Source organism: Bicyclus anynana, chromosome 15 (genome assembly GCF_947172395.1).
Source record: "Bicyclus anynana chromosome 15, ilBicAnyn1.1, whole genome shotgun sequence".
In the NCBI taxonomy this organism is placed as follows: Eukaryota; Metazoa; Arthropoda; class Insecta; order Lepidoptera; family Nymphalidae; genus Bicyclus; species Bicyclus anynana.
The window spans coordinates 5,776,554-5,794,922 of NC_069097.1; the positions used below are offsets into that span (position 1 = coordinate 5,776,554).

Here is an 18,369-nt window from a genome sequence, read left to right on the forward strand (position 1 = left end):
TTAGATCATATTTTTTCGGTAGGTCAAATATACTTTGGAAATTACATAAAATACTAGACACAAATTGGGAAATTAATCCTGGATCAGATCATCCATTAGTTCCATTGCCATTAAAATTTTTAGACCTCTAAAATTCTTAGTCTAATAAAATATTGATTTGTGATCACATTTGTAATATTTTAGCGAATCTTCTGCTTGTAAAATCTATAAATTATAAGGTTTAATTTCTTGATTTTTCATAATGTTATAATTTCTGTATAAACGCAGTAATGTATCGATTCAATGGTCAATAGTTTCAATACCCATTCTTAATTTCTTAGATACTCTAAATAAAAGGTAGGTAGGATTTAATGAAAGATGCAAATAATTTAATGCTTTTTATTTTTGTTTTGCAGTTGTTACTTATACAAAATCAGTGAGAAGTGATACAAAGAGAAATATGAAAGATAGATCAAATATTTGTGAATCAGTCAACTTATATTAATTTTGTGACGTGGATTGAATTTTAGTTGTCAAATGTTTTCAAAGATTGGTGTTAGTGACACGAGGAATTCATTATGTAAACTCTTCTATATGAGAAAAGCATGGTCTTTTAGTCCTTGCTACACTGGCCAAGTTAACTGCATAACTATAGACAATACAAAATGTGCTCTATGATTGTACCATAGAGTTGCCTCTATTTACATAATGAGAATCCGCTGTCACTAACATTTCCAACTTTTTACGTAATACTCTATTAACAACACTTTGTCGTCATTTACAACGCAACCCCAATATAACTAAAACTATAACGGCCTCCGTGGCGCAGTGGTATGCGCGGTGGATTTACAAGACGGAGGTCCTGGGTTCGATCCCCGGCTAGGCAGATTGAGATTTTCTTAATTTGTCCAGGTCTGGCTGGTGGGAGGCTTTGGCCGTGGCTAGTTACCACCCTACCGGCAAAAGACATACCGCCAAGCGATTTAGCGTTCCGGTACGATGCCGTGTAGAAACCGAAAGGGGTGTGGATTTTCATCCTCCTCCTAACAAGTTAGCCCGCTTCCATCTTAGACTGCATCATCACTTACCATCAGGTGAGATTGTAGTCAAGGGCTAACTTGTAAAGAATAAAAAAAAAAAAAAAAAAAAAAAAAAAATATAACAGTCTGTTTAAATCATAATACACCATTAATAATTGATTACATAAGATAATTAAAGCATTTTCACCTTACATTCAATATAAAATCATAAAATGTATTAAATTTGATAATTTTTTCGCTAATTCTTTTTGTATAATTTTCCATATCATTACATATATACTATTTACATTCATTTGTACTAAACGCAGAACGATAAATTAATAAAAGAAATTTTGCGTTTAGAACTTATAATTTCATAATCTATAAGAGCAACAAAATCACCATGCATAATCACACTAAAGAATTTTTTTAACTTAATATAATATAATTATATAGGTAAATCAACTTTGAATTGATTTACGTCTTTGATATAAATGGAAGCATCGTTTTAAAACTAAATACCTAATTATAAAAAAAAATCATTTGTCTTTGTGAATAATTTATGGATAGAAGGAAACGTTTATAGCATCCTATTGTATTATTATGAAAAAAGTACAGTGTTTTACAGTACAGCTTTTGAAGGAAATACCAAAAATTATCTAGATGTCGCAAACCACTCAACATGAATATTTACAAACACGTTCACGTACATCAACCTAAATTAATAACTAATAAAGCTTTTTACATTAACATTATAACAAAACAAACCGCTCCGACCGACGCCCTGGATGCCGGCGGCGGCCGATTGCATTGCAACGCTCAAGTCTTCTGCACGTAATGCCACCAAATAATTAAATTAACGTATTACATTGATCTTAACGAGATCGTACTTAGGATATCATCGTGAGATGAAGTTCACTGGAACTGATGCAGGACGCTCCCGAACCTGAGGCACTGTCGCCACTTCTCTCGCGGAGCTCTCCCGTTGCACCGAGGTATTGAAGTTTACCATGAATATAAATGTCCTTACAAACTATTCAGCACTTAACACGACAACGGCCTGTCTGGTTGGTCTTGTTTTTCTGGGGTCTGTAACAAAGAGAAAAGGATTTTGAGTAATTGATAGCAATAGACAAAATGAATTCTAAAAATAACAGCGCTTCACAGTGTGGCCTGTATTAATTACTTAACAAACCGTGCAATGTTTTCAACATGCACAGTACGAGGCAAATTAATTGGTCCCTCTGCACGTTATTACAGTTATTACTGATTGTGACAAATAGTGTATCGGGTGGCACATGCGCATCCCGCCCGCGTCCGGCCATCTGTCACCACATATGCCCGTTTCGACACTGTTTTAATTCATTAGGGTCTGGTCAAAGGCACCCCAGTTAGCGCAATTGCCGGTAGCTAGCTGATCAGTTCTTCAATTGGTTATCACCGCTCGCAGTAGCTCAGTATCGTTCCGAGTATCGGTAAGCGTTAGATTACCGCTTCCCGTCCGCACATCCGCGACACAGCTGAACGGCCGCACGTGGCCAGACCCTATTTACAGACATACCGAAGGGAGAGCGCACATGTCCCGAACGAATCGGGACTTCGCGAGAGCGAACACGTGAAATCCCTTTATGAGAGGAGCATTGTCGGCTGGATAATGAATAGGTGCGTTGCATTTATTTAGCTATCCGCCACCGGCGCCGTCACGTGTTCTCATACGCAGCTGTGAACGACCGTTACCCGCACAATGCCCTCGATCGATCGTCGATGGAATCCGAGCGATCGGCGAAATCGTTGCACGTGTGCAGCTCGGCGAAGGTTTGCCAACGCATTTCGCGGCGAAGCTGCATTGTCTACTCGCCGCCGATGCCGGTTTATTAGTTCGGAGAAGCGTAAAGGTGCTCGTAAAACTTTCACATGCGCGATTTATGCGCAAAGTAAGCGGAGACAAAGATATTCAGAGGAGCGGCCGAGCGGAGGACGTGGGCGAGAACACCTGGCGGCGTCATTGTCGCCTGTCGCCTCAAGATGATGGGATGTGGACTGTGCGTGGGCGGACAAATATCTTCATAATAATGTAAATACGAACGAGCAGCACGCATACTTAGCTTTGTCAAAGGACATTAACTTTAAAATGATCATGCTTTAAACTTTAACATATTTGTAGTACCTAAATGGTATTTCTTAACCTACGTAGGTTTATCAGATTAAATCCACAATTCCAGTATTACATGAAAATGAACATCTACCGATATTAAATGGGGTTGCCTCCGTTATGAGGGGGTGTAGCGGATTACACGCCTATCCTATTCATTGCAACGGGTACTTAGCTCCTCATTATGGTTAGGGCGAAACGTCAAGCGTTTGCCTATAAATGTATTGCGACAAAATTGACAAAGGTAGAATGATAAATGACGTAATTATCTCGTAAATAATGGGAATGAGTTAAAGATGTCTGTTCGATATGGAGTCGGCGATAGGTCCCACGATCGTGTACGCTCGAGGGCAGTCAGCTGCGGGCAACAACTCAAGTCGCTTCGCGTGATACCTAGTCGCCGTGGCGTATGTTCGTGAGCGAGGTTTGTGGCACAAGCGCCTGATGCCTCTCGAGATATCGCCGTGAAATGCCGCCTCACGACGCGCACGGAGCCAAGCATTCCAGCACGATCTCCCTATATCGGCTTTTTCTATCATTTTTTACTCGGACCTGTCCGATCGAATCAGCTTCGAAACAAATAAACGCGGCGTTGGATCATTGGATGTCCTTGTGAGTTTGAATATTACACATTGGTATTCAGGAATGTGGTTAAATCGTTCGACATTCCGATAATTCCTGCATAGTGTAGACTGTAGGCGGTATATTAGTAAATATCATAAACGTAGCCTTTTTGTTGGCGCCTTAGGCCCGATAAAAAGTTGTTTACGTTTCGATAGTGATTATTTAATATGATTTTGTTCCAACAATTCTGAAAAGATTTCTCCGTCTGCACATGTAACGTAATTGAAAACAACAATAAATTTATCTTTTGGGCAGATGCACAAAATACGCGATCGTCTCAGTGTAAATTCTTGCACCTTGCGTCTCCTAAATCACGCTCGTTTTGAACGTTTCCCTCGGTTCTAACAACTGGCAGTGATTAAAATTTACGTGGCGCGACCAAGTATTAACGAGCACGGCTTGTAGACGCAAGGCGCTCGAATAAATCCTTCGGAGATGCACCTGCCGTGCGTCCAGCGGCCAACTCATCATGCATTTATAGCCTCGCTAATCTAATCCTTAGCGGAAACTTGGGGGCAATTACGCTGCGCGGCTCGGAGATAAAATAATCATTCGCAGGTGTCAATCGGAATGCTAAATGAGGCAGAAATGTCTTGAATATTCAGATTGTGTGTCAGTACAGGGTCGTTTACGCGGCGCCGGCGCAGGTGGCCGCGCTTCAAGGCTGAAATTCAAAACAGCCGTCACGCATGCGTGAGTAGCGGTCTAGATTGTGACTTCACTGAATACGTTGTATTGCGACTCCAAATGCACGAGATATTACCACATACGGGAAATGTGTATGAATATTTATTAAATTTTGGAAAAAAATTCATATTATGTTAAGGTTACATGGAAATAGTTTGAATTGTTAATTTATTCATTAAATTTCTACGTATGCGAGAGTAAAATATTGTGATTGACCATGTAACAATACGTGATTAGACGATTTATTGTGCCTTATAAATTTATCGAAAACATAATTGTTTACCTACTAAGTAAATCGTGCGTCGACACGGGTTGCGAAACTGCCAGCATCTCCACTTTTACCTTAGCTTGCGAAACACGCAGGTGCGCGCGCGCCGTAAAAACATTGACACGACCGATTTCATTAACTTTTTATGCAACGACTATTCGAGTGCTATTACTTGTACATTTAAAAATGGCATAAAACGAAACTAATCTATCATGTCAATCTGAAGCAAACAGGAAATTGATTTGAATTATAGTTTGTTAGGAAGTAATTTTAGAGGTTGCGAGACTTACCGTGTGGTTGGAGTGGTGCAATGAGGATACAGCCTTGTCAGCGGGGAGGATGGTGTTGGGCGCCGGCCGGGGGCCAAGGGGTCGGCGGCGCGGGCGGGGCGGCGAAACGCACGCAGGCGCCAACGCCGCCTCGGCCTCGAACTGACCCACCGCGGGGTGGTTCTCCAACGCTGACTGTAGGTCACAGATGTAGTCAATCACATGCTGGATGACCTCCAGCTTTGAGATCCGCCTGTTCTTTGGCATGAACGGGACCAGGTCTTGCAGCTTCGACAGATACATCTGGATCTCGGCGTTCTCGCCGTCCCGATGCCTCTGGACTCGTCCGCTGGCGATCGCCGGCACGGACGCTCCGGTCGCGCACACTGCGGTTATAGCTTTCATCGTGATAGTCACTTAACACGAACACTGGTGAATGATACGAATTTCGCGGCGCGCAACGCGTTCTACACGACTAGCGGGTGAGGAATGAGGAGATGCGCGGCGCGACATCGTATTTATGCGCGCGGGTGGGGCGCGGGGCGGGCCGGGGCGAGCCAATGGGCGCGCGGAGGGGGCGGCGAAGCCTGATTTTCCCATGGCGGCGCGCGGCGGCGTCTGCCTTAGCGTTGGGCGGCCCTGGCTAAGGCCGTTGCGCTCGTGACACGCACTTTGTCCTGTACTGTTTGTTTTGAGACTTTATTTCATTTGTTTTGTCCTTTTATCTTATTTAGATGATCTTATTATAAGTGTGTATGTTTTGTCGTTGTCAAGCAAATAGTTTGCTAGAGATACAAATAATACTTATAATTCAATGCGAATTAGGATGAATTTTTCAAGTTTCAATGCCATGGTTTCAAGTTGGTGGGTAGGTGATTTCAGTGACTAACAAGAAGACAGTGAAGAATTTGTAAAATTGAAAAACAAACAACCTACCGTATTTTTAATAATATCTATTAAGCAAACTTTGCAACTCTAACTTTGAACTCGAAGCAACTCTATGACATACTGATTTAGTAGGTATACGTTGGTTGGTAGTAGTGTTTTACCATTTTTTTTCAACGTTTCAGTACAATAATACCTGGTTAACTAAATAGAGTGAATATTTATGTCTCTATTGTTTAATTATAATTAAAGAAAAATCTCAAATAGTAATGAAACAAAATTCTTTGAATTTTTGAAAAAAAAGTTTAAAAGAAAAGTACCCATATACTTAATAGGTTTGCACTTTAGGATTTTATACAAATTATTTTTATATGGACAAATACATAGAAAAAAAATCATTTAAATGTGATGATTAAAGTAAATCCAGACTAACAGTGCAGGGGCACAGAGCCCCTTGTGAGGGGTCGGGGGTCGGGGCGAGGCGGGAACAATGGCAGTACGTGACGGCATCCACTTGTCGCGCCGACAGGTTTGGAGGCTGCGGCGCTCTGAGACCAATAACATATTCAGGTAGAAATCAATTGTGGATACTTTTATACATACTCGAAGAAACCGATACAGTTTTGAAAGCTTTGAAATTGAAGTTTCCTACTGCTGAGCAGTGATGTGATGGCTCAGTGGATATGACCTCTGCCTTGGATTCGGACGTTGTAGGTTCGAATCCGTTCCGGGGCATGCCACCTTCAACAAACTTGCATCACGTGTTTCAAACGGTGAAGGAAAAACATCGGGAGGATACTTGCATACCTGTAAATTTTCTTCTCTGCCAATCCGCATTGGGTGCGTCCAGCGTGGTGGACTATTGGCCTAACTCCGCTCCTGAGAGGAGACTCGTCCTCAACAGTGAGCCGAATGTGGGTTGATAATGATGATGATGATGGGAAAATTTCCCAGTTACTGCCTGCTCCGTCGGTCCAGTGGTTAGCTTATGTGATCAAAGGGTCCTGGGTTCAAATCCTGGATAATCAATATAAATTCTTAAACCGGAGTTTGGAAGTGATGAAAGATAGATACTCGTAGGTATGTCGAAAAAATGTTTACTTTAAAATTGTTGCCATAGCTACATTATAAACACAATGCCTATTGTGGTGTATGATGCCTCAACCACAAAACCAAAATTCGAGTAGTAGGTAGAAGCATTAATTATGATGACGATACATCTTGATTCTGTTTTATATGTATACATTCCTTGTCCCGTGAATTATCACCATCACCATTATCAGTATTATTATTGACCCACTGCAGGATCACGCCTCCCACTTACAAGAGATGGAATATGGAGTCTAGACCCACCACGCTCATCCAATTGGGGTTGGCGTGACTATGATAATGTTTACTGTAACGATAAACTACTATACGATACTGACTATCAAATATCAAGGATAAAGCCAGGGACTGGCGACTTAACGTGTTTTCCGAGGCAACATCATGAATTCCCCAACTCCGAGCTGATTATTTTTGAAAACTTTGCAAAAACTAAGACTACCTATAAGTACTTTACAAAAAACACATTTTCATGATCATCATATGAAAATGTGTTTTTTTGTAAAGTAACAGTAAAATGTGTTACTTTACAAAAAACACATTTTGCACTAACACAATTATTACAAGTGATAACACAATCAATTACATTCACATTAAATTGATTCCGATTAGTTTGTTGGCATAAAAAGTTCAAAACGGTCATTCTAATGGAATTTTGAAGCATTAGTCCCTGATATGGCCACACAAAGAGTCCCAGACCGAATTGTATTAATAACAGTGAATGTAGAAAAAAGAGAATCGGCAAAAAGTCACCTTGGACGAGAGGAATTCAGGTAGTAAATTGCTTTATTTGAAAGGGACCTTATTTGATGAAATAACAGCTTTTGAGAATAAGTTTATTGCTACCTTCTACTCAAAGTGAACTAAACGACTAAGTGCCTATAACAGTATAACATAACTTTGTTTTAATAATCTTTGGATTATTGTTTTCTTTTAGGAATGCCTCTTCTATGGTTCTTTTCTATGAGTACTTACTGAAGGTACCCGTTTGACAATCATATTACAAGGATTTCTTTACTAAAATTTATCTACTTCGGTTCACTGGTTTAGCCTTGATAAAGTAACAGACAGACAGTTTTTCTGTAATAAGTAGTTAAAAAAAAGAAAACAAAAACCTAGACTCCAATTGATAACCTCCTCCTTTTATGAAGTCGGTTAAAAATAGGCTGATATCTATGATAGATATGAAAGATGTAGAAATGGCAAAGAGACTTAAATTATTAATATTGTCATAGAGTTATCTTCATAAACATACCAGCAGTCGCCCTGCAGTTTCACCCGGGTAGTTACCGTTCCAGGGCGAATTCGGGACAGAATAATGAACTGTGACACTCACAAATAACTTTGTATATAACAAATGGCTCACTGCTGAGCTCGAGTCTCCTCTTAGAATGAGAGGGTTTAGGCCAATAGTCCACCACGCTTTCCCAATGCGGATGGGCAGACTTCACGCACGCAGAGAATTAGGAAAAATCTCTGGTATGCAGGTCTCCTCACGATGTTTTCCTTCACCGTTTGAGACACGTGATATTTAATTTCTTAAAATGCACACAACTGAAAAGTTGGAGGTGCATGCCCTGGACCGGATTCGAACCCACACCCGCCAGAATCAGAGGCAGAGGTCATATCCACTGGGCTATCACAGCTCTAAAATGGGTTTATATTGGTGAAACAATTTTCAAAATCGGTCCAGTAGATGCAGAGATTACCTCTTAGAATCTCACAACCTCACAAAATTTACCTGTTCATATTATTCCATAATAGTTATTGACGACCTCCGTGGCGCAGTGGTATGCGCGGTGGATTTACAAAACGGAGGTCCTGGGTTCGATCCCCGGCTGGGTCAATTGAGATTTTCTTAATTAGTCCAGGTTTGGCTGGTGGGAGGCTTCGGCCGTGGCTAGTTACCACCCTGCCGACAAAGACGTACCGCTAAGCGATTTAGCGTTCCGGTACGATGTCGTGTAGAAACCGAAAAGGGGTGTGGATTCTCATCCTCCAAGTTAGTCCGCTTCCATCTTAGACTGCATCATCCCTTACCATCAGGTGAGATTGTAGTCAAAAAGAAAGTAAAGAAAAAAAAACATTTTACATTACATTATTTACACGTAATGACCGCTACGTGTCGGAACGTGTTTCCATGGCTACCTCAGAAATTAAAATAGTTTCTCAGTTCCACCTTTATTGTGTCCTCACGTACGGATATTTTTGTTCACACCTAATCTCGCATTAAAAGCACCTTGCAGTGCAATTTGCTACAGAACATTGTCAGGTACAGGTACCGTCCTTTGTCAATCTTGAGACAATGAGCTTAAGATGAAAAAACAACAGCGTTGTAAACACCTCAACAATTTTTATAAGAGACACTTCGTAATAGAGCTTGCAATAGTCAGACTAACCTCGTTTTATGAAGGCTGAATTTTTTTTGACGGCCACCATGGTACCACTTGTTTTTCTCTTTTCAGTTCATTAAGCAATCGGGTTTTTTGTTTTTATGATAATATTTTTTTAGTTTAGTGTTAGTTACTTAGTTATTTTATGTTTTTTAAGTCGGTTTAATTTTTTTATAATTTTTTTTTTAGATTTATATTCACCGTGATATCATGAGGTACTTACCTATCATGTCACCAGTCGCGAGATCCTTAGCTTCGTGACTACCTTTCGCTAGACGCTAAGTTACTGTCGTATGGAAATTATTTCCTACATTATGCTGTGAAACGATACGCATTATACTTGACGTTTAAAGCAACCTTAACCTTTAAATTTCCCCGCAGTCAAAACTCCATGTTGGCTACCGTACTTAGATATCAATGGCCAGTGGCACGCACTTTACAGACTCGTCATTGAGTCTACCTTGCCTTACCTTAAGGACTTTTTAATTTTATATTTTGTACAGTCTGTTCGTACAGTGCTTACCCTAATTAAAGTATGTCTGACCAACGCAGTCTCTCGTCCACAAGGGCTTTTTATGACACAAAAAAAATCTTACTCACAAGCTTTGTTCACGCAGGTGTAAATTATCTATGATGGCCTTTCGAAACATTTAAAGTGTGAAATTGTAAAATGGAGGCTCAAGACATTGTAATAATATTTCGGCCACGTAAGTTTTTGTTGGTACGTCCAGTTTTAGCTTTAGTGTAAACTTTTGTAAGTAAATATTAGTAATTGAAGTTCTATGAAGTTAAATTTTTGCTAATTGTAACCCTTAATATTAGTAAATATTATGGGTTACAATTTGCAAAATGTGGTAGTTTTCAGTTCAGTGTTTTAAATGTTTTCGTGTGTACATTATGTACATTAAAATAGATTTCTCGTCCGTTGCGCTCTCGTAGATGCCAATTGTCTTTGACATGCTACAGGCAGGTAACTTGTCTACCTAACCTTTTCGTCAGTAAGATTTACATTTGTCTGACGTGACGTGACGTGACACATCAGAACAGAATCGGTATCATACATTTTGTACCTGTGGCAACGTTTACACTTATGTGTTTGACGGCCTCCGTGGCGCAGTGGTATGCGCGGTGGATTTACAAGACGGTGGTCCTGGGTTCGATCCCCGGCTGGGCAGACTGAGATTTTCTTAATTTGTCCAGGTCTGGCTGGTGGGAGGCTTCGGCCGTGGCTAGTTACCACCGTACCGGCAAAGACGTACCTCCAAGCGATTTAGCGTTCCGGTACGATGCCGTGTAGAAACCGAAAGGGGTGTGGATTTTCATCCTCCTCCTAACAAGTTAGCCCGCTTCCATCTTAGGCTGCATCATCACTTACCATCAGGTGAGATTGTAGTCAAGGGCTAACTTGTAAAGAATAAAAAAAAAAAAATGTGATGGCTTCTAATGCGTCACATACACAATGTATGATACCGATTCTGTTCTGGTGCATCAACTCGACACGTCAGACAAATATAAATCCGGTTTAACTCTCAATAACTAGTAGATAGTTCTTGTGTATAACAGCTAATTCTATCACATGGACTTCCAAGTAATGTTTGATACCTTCGAATATAATTTAATTTGTTCTATTGCATATAATTTATTAGAGGTAACCATTAAATCTTGATTACAAAGCATCCTCCAAGTCCAAGGTATACAGATGAGGGACGCTAACAGGTAGGTATTAGTGTCCATACAGCATTTTTTACAGCATGATATTAAAAGCAACGGAATAAAATAACACAAGCTGGAATGTATAAACTGTATTTCAAATAACTTATTACTCATTCTTAAACAAATCGTTACTTTGGTAGATGGATAATACATTAATTAAATTTACTTCACGCCACTTAATCGCATGTTCGCCTCTTTTTTCATAGAGTATATATCACAATACCCTACCAACCTCAGAATAAAACCATAATCATTAATAAACAGTACAGATTAAAACATTTATCTGGAAGAAGGAGTTTTTATATGTTGTCTTATGTATTTATAATTATTTAAATAATTAAAAATCTAACATTCGGCCATACTGACTACAAGTTTGTCCTCAAACTTTGTAAACACAAATAAATTCTAACATTACATTATTATAAAGATTCACTGAACTATGTCTCATAGTATTTAAAATTTTAATTTATGTTTATTACCACAACTCATTAATTCTCCAATAATTTCTAATTATAACAAAAGTGAGTCCCAATTAATCTATTATTATTACTACTTGCTAAATTCACTGATTTACAAGTAGTAAAATTCAATTTTGTCATTACAGATATTTTCTAATTTTAAACCTTGATTTAACAATATGTTGAAACACCCTACAATACATTTAATTATTCTTTAAGAATTATATAATTATAGTTTAACAGATTTCTCATTCAATATTTACAAATTGTGAATACAGACCTATACAGATTTTGATAGTGATTCTATTGATAAAAATCCAAACACTTAAATTCAGTTAAACTGGTATGTTAATTCTTGTTTTTACAAATTTGAAATAAATTCAATCTTTAATCACTTCCAGATTCAGTCCAATTACCCAAATTCATGACAAAATTGTCTGTCATTTTGTCATTCCTAAACTAAACTAAAAGTTATGTTAATATAAAGTTATAACTATGAAACCTCGATTCTACAGAGACAGTTCTTATAATCGCATTAGATCATACAAGTAAATCATGTACTTTGACGAAAAACAACATCTAGCGAGGTAGGTCTTATGTATGTCTGAGCTTCCAGATGACAAGAGGGAACTTTACTCTAGACAGAGACTTATTAAATATTGTAATTAACTTAGACAGAGTAGTAGATTAATTTAAAGCATTAAATACATAGACGATATGTAATATTTACAAATGTAATGTCTTTATCTTCTAATATTTGTCTGAGCTTCCAGATGACAAGAGGGAGCTTTACTCTAGACAGAGACTTATTAAATATTGTAATTAACTTAGACAGAGTAGTAGATTAATTTAAAGCATTAAGTACATAGACGATATGTAATATTTACAAATGTAATGTCTTTATCTTCTAATATTTGTCTGAGCTTCCAGATGACAAGAGGGAGCTTTACTCTAGACAGAGACTTATTAAATATTGTAATTAACTTAGACAGAGTAGTAGATTAATTTAAAGCATTAAGTACATAGACAATATGTAATATTTACAAATGTAATGTCTTTATCTTCTAATATTTGTCTGAGCTTCCAGATGACAAGAGGGAGCTTTACTCTAGACAGAGACTTATTAAATATTGTAATTAACTTAGACAGAGTAGTAGATTAATTTAAAGCATTAAGTACATAGACGATATGTAATATTTACAAATGTAATGTCTTTATCTTCTAATATTCGGCCATCCTTACTAAAAGTTTGTCCCCAAACAACACAAGAATATCATGAAATTATGACATTACTATAATATCAACTATAAATAGAACAATGTTAACAATAAAATTTTATAATTAATTATCACACAGCATCCCATAAGTTATTTAAAAGAATCCAATGAAACTATAATGAAACTCTTGATTTCTTCTATATACTTTTATCATAAAAATGTTAAATAAGAATAAGAGTGATACATATTATAAATAAACATAATGTTCATGTGAAGCTTTTGTCAATCAACTTATCTATTTTCATCATTTCAAAACATTATTTATATTTGTCAAATTCGTCATCATCGATTAATGGCATCTGCACCGAACCCCTCACCACCCAGTCCAGAACTAGTAAAGTTACAGGACTTTGTGATCGTGTTAGACTTCCAGATGATGTGTGACAGAAGATAATCAAAATATAAAATCAGATATAAATACATATACATACATTTTTAAACGACTTCAAAAAAAAGGAGTTTATCAATTCGTTGGAATCTTTTTATATTTATTTATTTATTTTATTTTGCTGTGTAATAATCAATAGAGAAATTATTATACAACAAATATATCCATAATCATTCACAAAACAAATAACGGTATATTAGTCGTCATAACACTACTATACTATAATACTATCTAAAATATTATCGATAACACCGGCCGACAAATGAATACTTTTTGAACGTTGTTTTGATTTCAGTAAAAATTATCAGTAATTTATAGTATTTTGAACACAAAAATACCTGCACAATTACTCTATCACATCAATTTTTTTTTACAAAAAGGAAAACAAATTTTACTTTAAAAGCTTCTAACATACAGCAAAAATAACAATATCTGTATGATTGTCTTGCTTTCACTATATCATAGGTAGTACCAAAAGGTAGAGATTGTCTTTTGCTGTATGTCCAGTGTCCACTGCCTTAATTGTTCAACACGATTAGTACAAACTGCAGAGTCCACGATTTTATTTGTATTTTGAAGTCAAAATAAGCTACATATTTACTATACATATTTTCCACAAATTTTTCAGTTTTTGCTTAGAATCATAAAGTTTCAACAAATGTAACAAAATATATCTGGACTATTGTGACATTTTATAGAAGACGTTATGTTTATCAGACGTTTTCCAACAACAAAAAAAACCATTAACTAAAATATATATATATATTTTTTTAACAAAGGCACTATAACAGCTTATTTCCACGAAACGCGTTACAAATAGGTGTGTCGTTGTTATAACTGAAGTAATTTCTCATGAGAGGTTGCTTAATTCAAAGAAAGAGTGCCAAAACTCGAAAATTTCACTGAAAAATCAAAACTAGCGAATATATTAATTTTACTAAAAATCTGATGTGATATGATAAAATTAGGTCTGATTTCGTAATCAGCACTACAAAATCAGTAGAAAAAAAATAATTATATCTTGGACAACAAAAATCGTGTCGGCCTGTGTAATACATCTATCCTTATATTAAAATTTTACCAAAACACAAATCGTCATCAGTAAGTCATAATTAATGAATAACATCATGGATGTGAGCAAATATTTAAAATATATGTATATATGATATCAAAACTAATAACTCTCAATATAATACATAATTATAATATCATCATATCATAAATAAAAATACTAAATTTAAATCGTGTGTTATCAATACATAGTGTAACTTCTCTCATCTTTGTGATTTGGGTCAACTGTCGAATAGGGCTGTGTTCAACCCAATGATTATCATGAGAATCTCATATATCCCATATTCATCAATCAATATCCATGCATCTCGGATCTGTAATCAAATATTTTCACACAGTATCACATAGCTCAGTCACTTAATCGTTCAGATAAATATCATACTTGTTTGACAAATAATTTAATTTAACATAACTAGCATACCTAGCATCCAAGAGAAAATCAGTCTATAATTGAATGAACCTTAGACCCGGTACATAAAATGAAATAAAATGTTAAACATGTGTTAATCTATAAATTTACTTTAATTCAGACAAAAGACTCTTTCTCTTAAAGAAATGCTTTTTTTTTTAATGATAATAAAGACTTCTTGAAAATATTGCGATTTATGATTGTAATAATTTTAGTATGTAATCCAATCCTAGTAGTTATCACTAGATAAGAAAAGATGATATTTGACTATGTATTGTATAATTATCTTCAGACTACCCCCCTTTTTTGTAATAATAGTAGCATAAACCTGTCTTAGACCAGACCACCCCCTTTGTTATATACCTCTAGTTTGCTATCAGAGGTTTTACCTATTCATTAATTTTAGTATATTCTTTTTTTTTTAATTCTGTTAAATTTCTTTTTTTGGCTATATCCATTAATTATTTTACTGATGTAATGATTTAAGTCTCTATATTGATTCATACTTGATGCAGACCACCCATCAGTTACATGCAGGTACCAACAACTCGGTGGCGTGCACTTTGTAGATGCACAAATGTACTGACTACCTAAGGACCCAATACAAATCTATATTCAAAACCTATACCACTTAATATGTTGGCCAAGGAATTTTCTAATTTTTTTTTTTACCTTTAGTGTACTAGTATACCCTAGTTAAAACCTTATGCACATATCATTGTAACCATCCGAATATATAATTCTAACCACAACCCCATAATAATTACTAATTTTCATAATTATACAAAATGTTGCAATCTAATAAAATGCTAGAAATAAACAAATGAGACATGGATTAAATACACTAGTGTATCTGCAAATAATAAACTGATTGATTGAATCTAAAACAACAGCAATAGTATGGTTAATTTACTTGTATGTAGAATCTATACATCTGCACATGACCATTAATGAAAAGAGAGCCCAACGTCACCCACCCACAAAACTGTCAAAATATGTCTTAGACAAATATTTTACAACCTATTTATGGCAATCTGTGTCTCTTTACTTGAAGTCCATACAGACTGGGCTCTAAGACAATTTGTGATCAATGATATTATTATAATTAATTATTTATTACTCAATTGTCACACAAGTAACTTTTTAATATCACCCTAAAAAAAATCTCCAATTTAATTAATTATAAGATTTCATTAAGATGAATATCATAATATCTCTTAGTACTCTTGTAGATAAGCCGAATATAATAATATTCATGGATAAGAATCATTTACTGTGTTGCTGCAGATTGTTAATAACTGTTCTATACTAAATAGGCTGAAGGCATGTTGTCAACGCTTGAATAGTTAAATAGGTTTTCAAACATAACTACAAATTTATTTTTCAAGAAATCTATCAATCCAATTTCTTAAAAGATTTAAAAAAATTTATATTAAGTACATACAGTAATCTACATAATGATATATCTAAGCAAATCCTATCTGAAAATATTGTAATAGCTGTCTCAAAACTTGTTATCAGGTACCTACATCAAGGCCTAAAATAATACTTGAACCATTACATAAAACTTCATATATTTTTAATTTTTATGTTATTCAGTCATAAAAACTCACATATAACAAATGTATAGTTTGAAGTTACAGGCACAAAAAAAAAACAATATTTTAGTTAATTCATTTTAGTCCCATGTCAGCAACGGATGTAATGTAGTTCTATAATTAAGATTTCTCAATATTACATTATGCCAGTGTCCTACATCCTAACAACCCTAGAGTGGTCTGTCTTCATACGTTAATTTCTTGAGCAGTGTGTATGTGTGTGTGTGTGTGTACTTTTCACTTAAATGATTTTGGTTTCCTAGATATAGTCATCTAACAAAAATGTTTTGACAATAAGCCAGACAAACTGACAACCTATCAACCATACTTAGTTTCACCTAGTGATTATTTATTCTTTGTAATTTTATTTCATATTCGTCACAACTGAATAATTTATGAGGCTGTTTAATCAAAATAATAAAACTCACCAGACACCTAGTTTAATATATTTAGACATCATTGGTATTTCTCATCCGTCAAACCAACAGGATTCCATCTCATATAACTCTGCAGCTAACACCACACATGCATCTTTGTATTTTGTTATTAATTTACACGTTCTTCTCTGTTCTCTCGCAGTTTTTCAAATAATATCCTCTTATGAGTGCTGTTGGACTGTTTGACTGTTTTGCTCATAAATATCGTCAACATGGTATAAGTGTGTTACGTTTACGTTTCTTCATTCTTGTTAGATATTGTAAGCATCGACAACCGACATCGCATAAATACTTTTACCGGGACCAGTGCGGCGTGCGTCCCATAGCCGTCAGTGGTATACATACTTAATGGTTGTACACACGTATGATTTTTATCGCATTTCTCGTAATGTAAACCACTGTTTCCCAAATTCACACTTCATTTAAATGCCGTTACATTTTCTTTCTGTAGATCGACTTTAATGTAGGTAATGACATCGTGTTCGTAGGTACTCTCACTTCTGATAAAAGCAACGGAATAAAATAACACAAGCTGGAATGTATAAACTGTATTTCAAATAACTTATTACTCATTCTTAAACAAATCGTTACTTTGGTAGATGGATAATACATTAATTAAATTTACTTCACGCCACTTAATCGCATGTTCGCCTCTTTTTTCATAGAGTATATATCACAATACCCTACCAACCTCAGAATAAAACCATAATCATTAATAAACAGTACAGATTAAAACATTTATCTGGAAGAAGGAGTTTTTATATGTTGTCTTATGTATTTATAATTATTTAAATAATTAAAAATCTAACAATATAAAAGATGTACAATGTACTTGAATATTACATTTTCCTTAAATGTTTGTGTAGGTTAGATAATAATGTAGGTACTACCCGCTAGAGATATGTCCTCGAGTTGTTAATCTTTCCACTAACCAACTTTAGCAACAAACCAACCAGTGTCTTTGTTCCCGATGCGCCTTCATCGAGTTTAATTTATGTGAACCATTGGGCAAAACTTGCCTTTACGGATGTCGCTACGGGCTGCGGTGCTTTATGAGAATGTTCCCGTAATTCAGTCACCAGGCGAAGAGGAACATTGTAGGGTAATTACTAATACGTCACTCGCACGATACGATTACAAGTTCAAGCCATTTCTATTGCCTTGTTATTAAGATTTCTGTGGATCTACTGAATTAATTCATATTAATTTGAATTAAGAATCCTACACCCCTGACTCACAATTAATAATGAAATGGATACGGATTCGCGCCGCCCGTGTCGGCCGCCCACGATATTTTCCAATTACGCTAAAAGGAAAAACAACAATAAGTCCAATGTCGAATGTTTTATCCTTCATTAAATAACGAGTTTCATTAAGGCAGTCGCATTAGACGCGGGGCGGAGTGCTTACGATCACCCCTGGGCCCGTGCCGTGGGAGTGCCGCGCGCGTGCCGCTCCCATCGCGTGAACCACCCTGATTGATCGCAACCCGATATTGTTCTATTCATTTCCTAAATGCACTATAATGTACTAAAGACAATCGATTTGTGCGTGAAACAATTCGGACTAATTGCTTAAAATATTTGCACGATATCAAACGTTAGCGTTTAAGTGATTTACTCTCGTACTTTACTATCG

At 36.2% G+C, this 18,369-nt stretch overlaps 1 protein-coding gene across 1 annotated transcript; it reads right to left on the reverse strand.

Annotated features, from left to right (window-relative positions):
• Window positions 1-364: 364 nt before the first annotated feature.
• Window positions 365-5,492, reverse strand: LOC112044717 (protein extra-macrochaetae). The gene is made up of 2 exons (XM_024080655.2): window positions 5,020-5,492; window positions 365-2,087 (listed from the first exon to the last, which is right to left on the reverse strand). The coding sequence occupies exons 1-2, from the start codon at window positions 5,401-5,403 to the stop codon at window positions 2,043-2,045; spliced, it is 429 nt and encodes a 142-aa protein (XP_023936423.1). The 5' UTR covers window positions 5,404-5,492; the 3' UTR covers window positions 365-2,042.
• Window positions 5,493-18,369: the final 12,877 nt, after the last annotated feature.

What these genes read in the sequence shown, in the direction of transcription:
- LOC112044717 (XM_024080655.2), bottom strand. Translation starts at nt 5,403, where the DNA reads ATGAAAGCTATAACCGCAGTGTGCGCGACCGGAGCGTCCGTGCCGGCG. An exon ending in TGCACCACTCCAACCACACG is followed by an intron (nt 2,088 to 5,019) that starts GTAAGTCTCGCA and finishes TCTTTGTTACAG; the next exon opens with ACCCCAGAAAAACAAGACCA.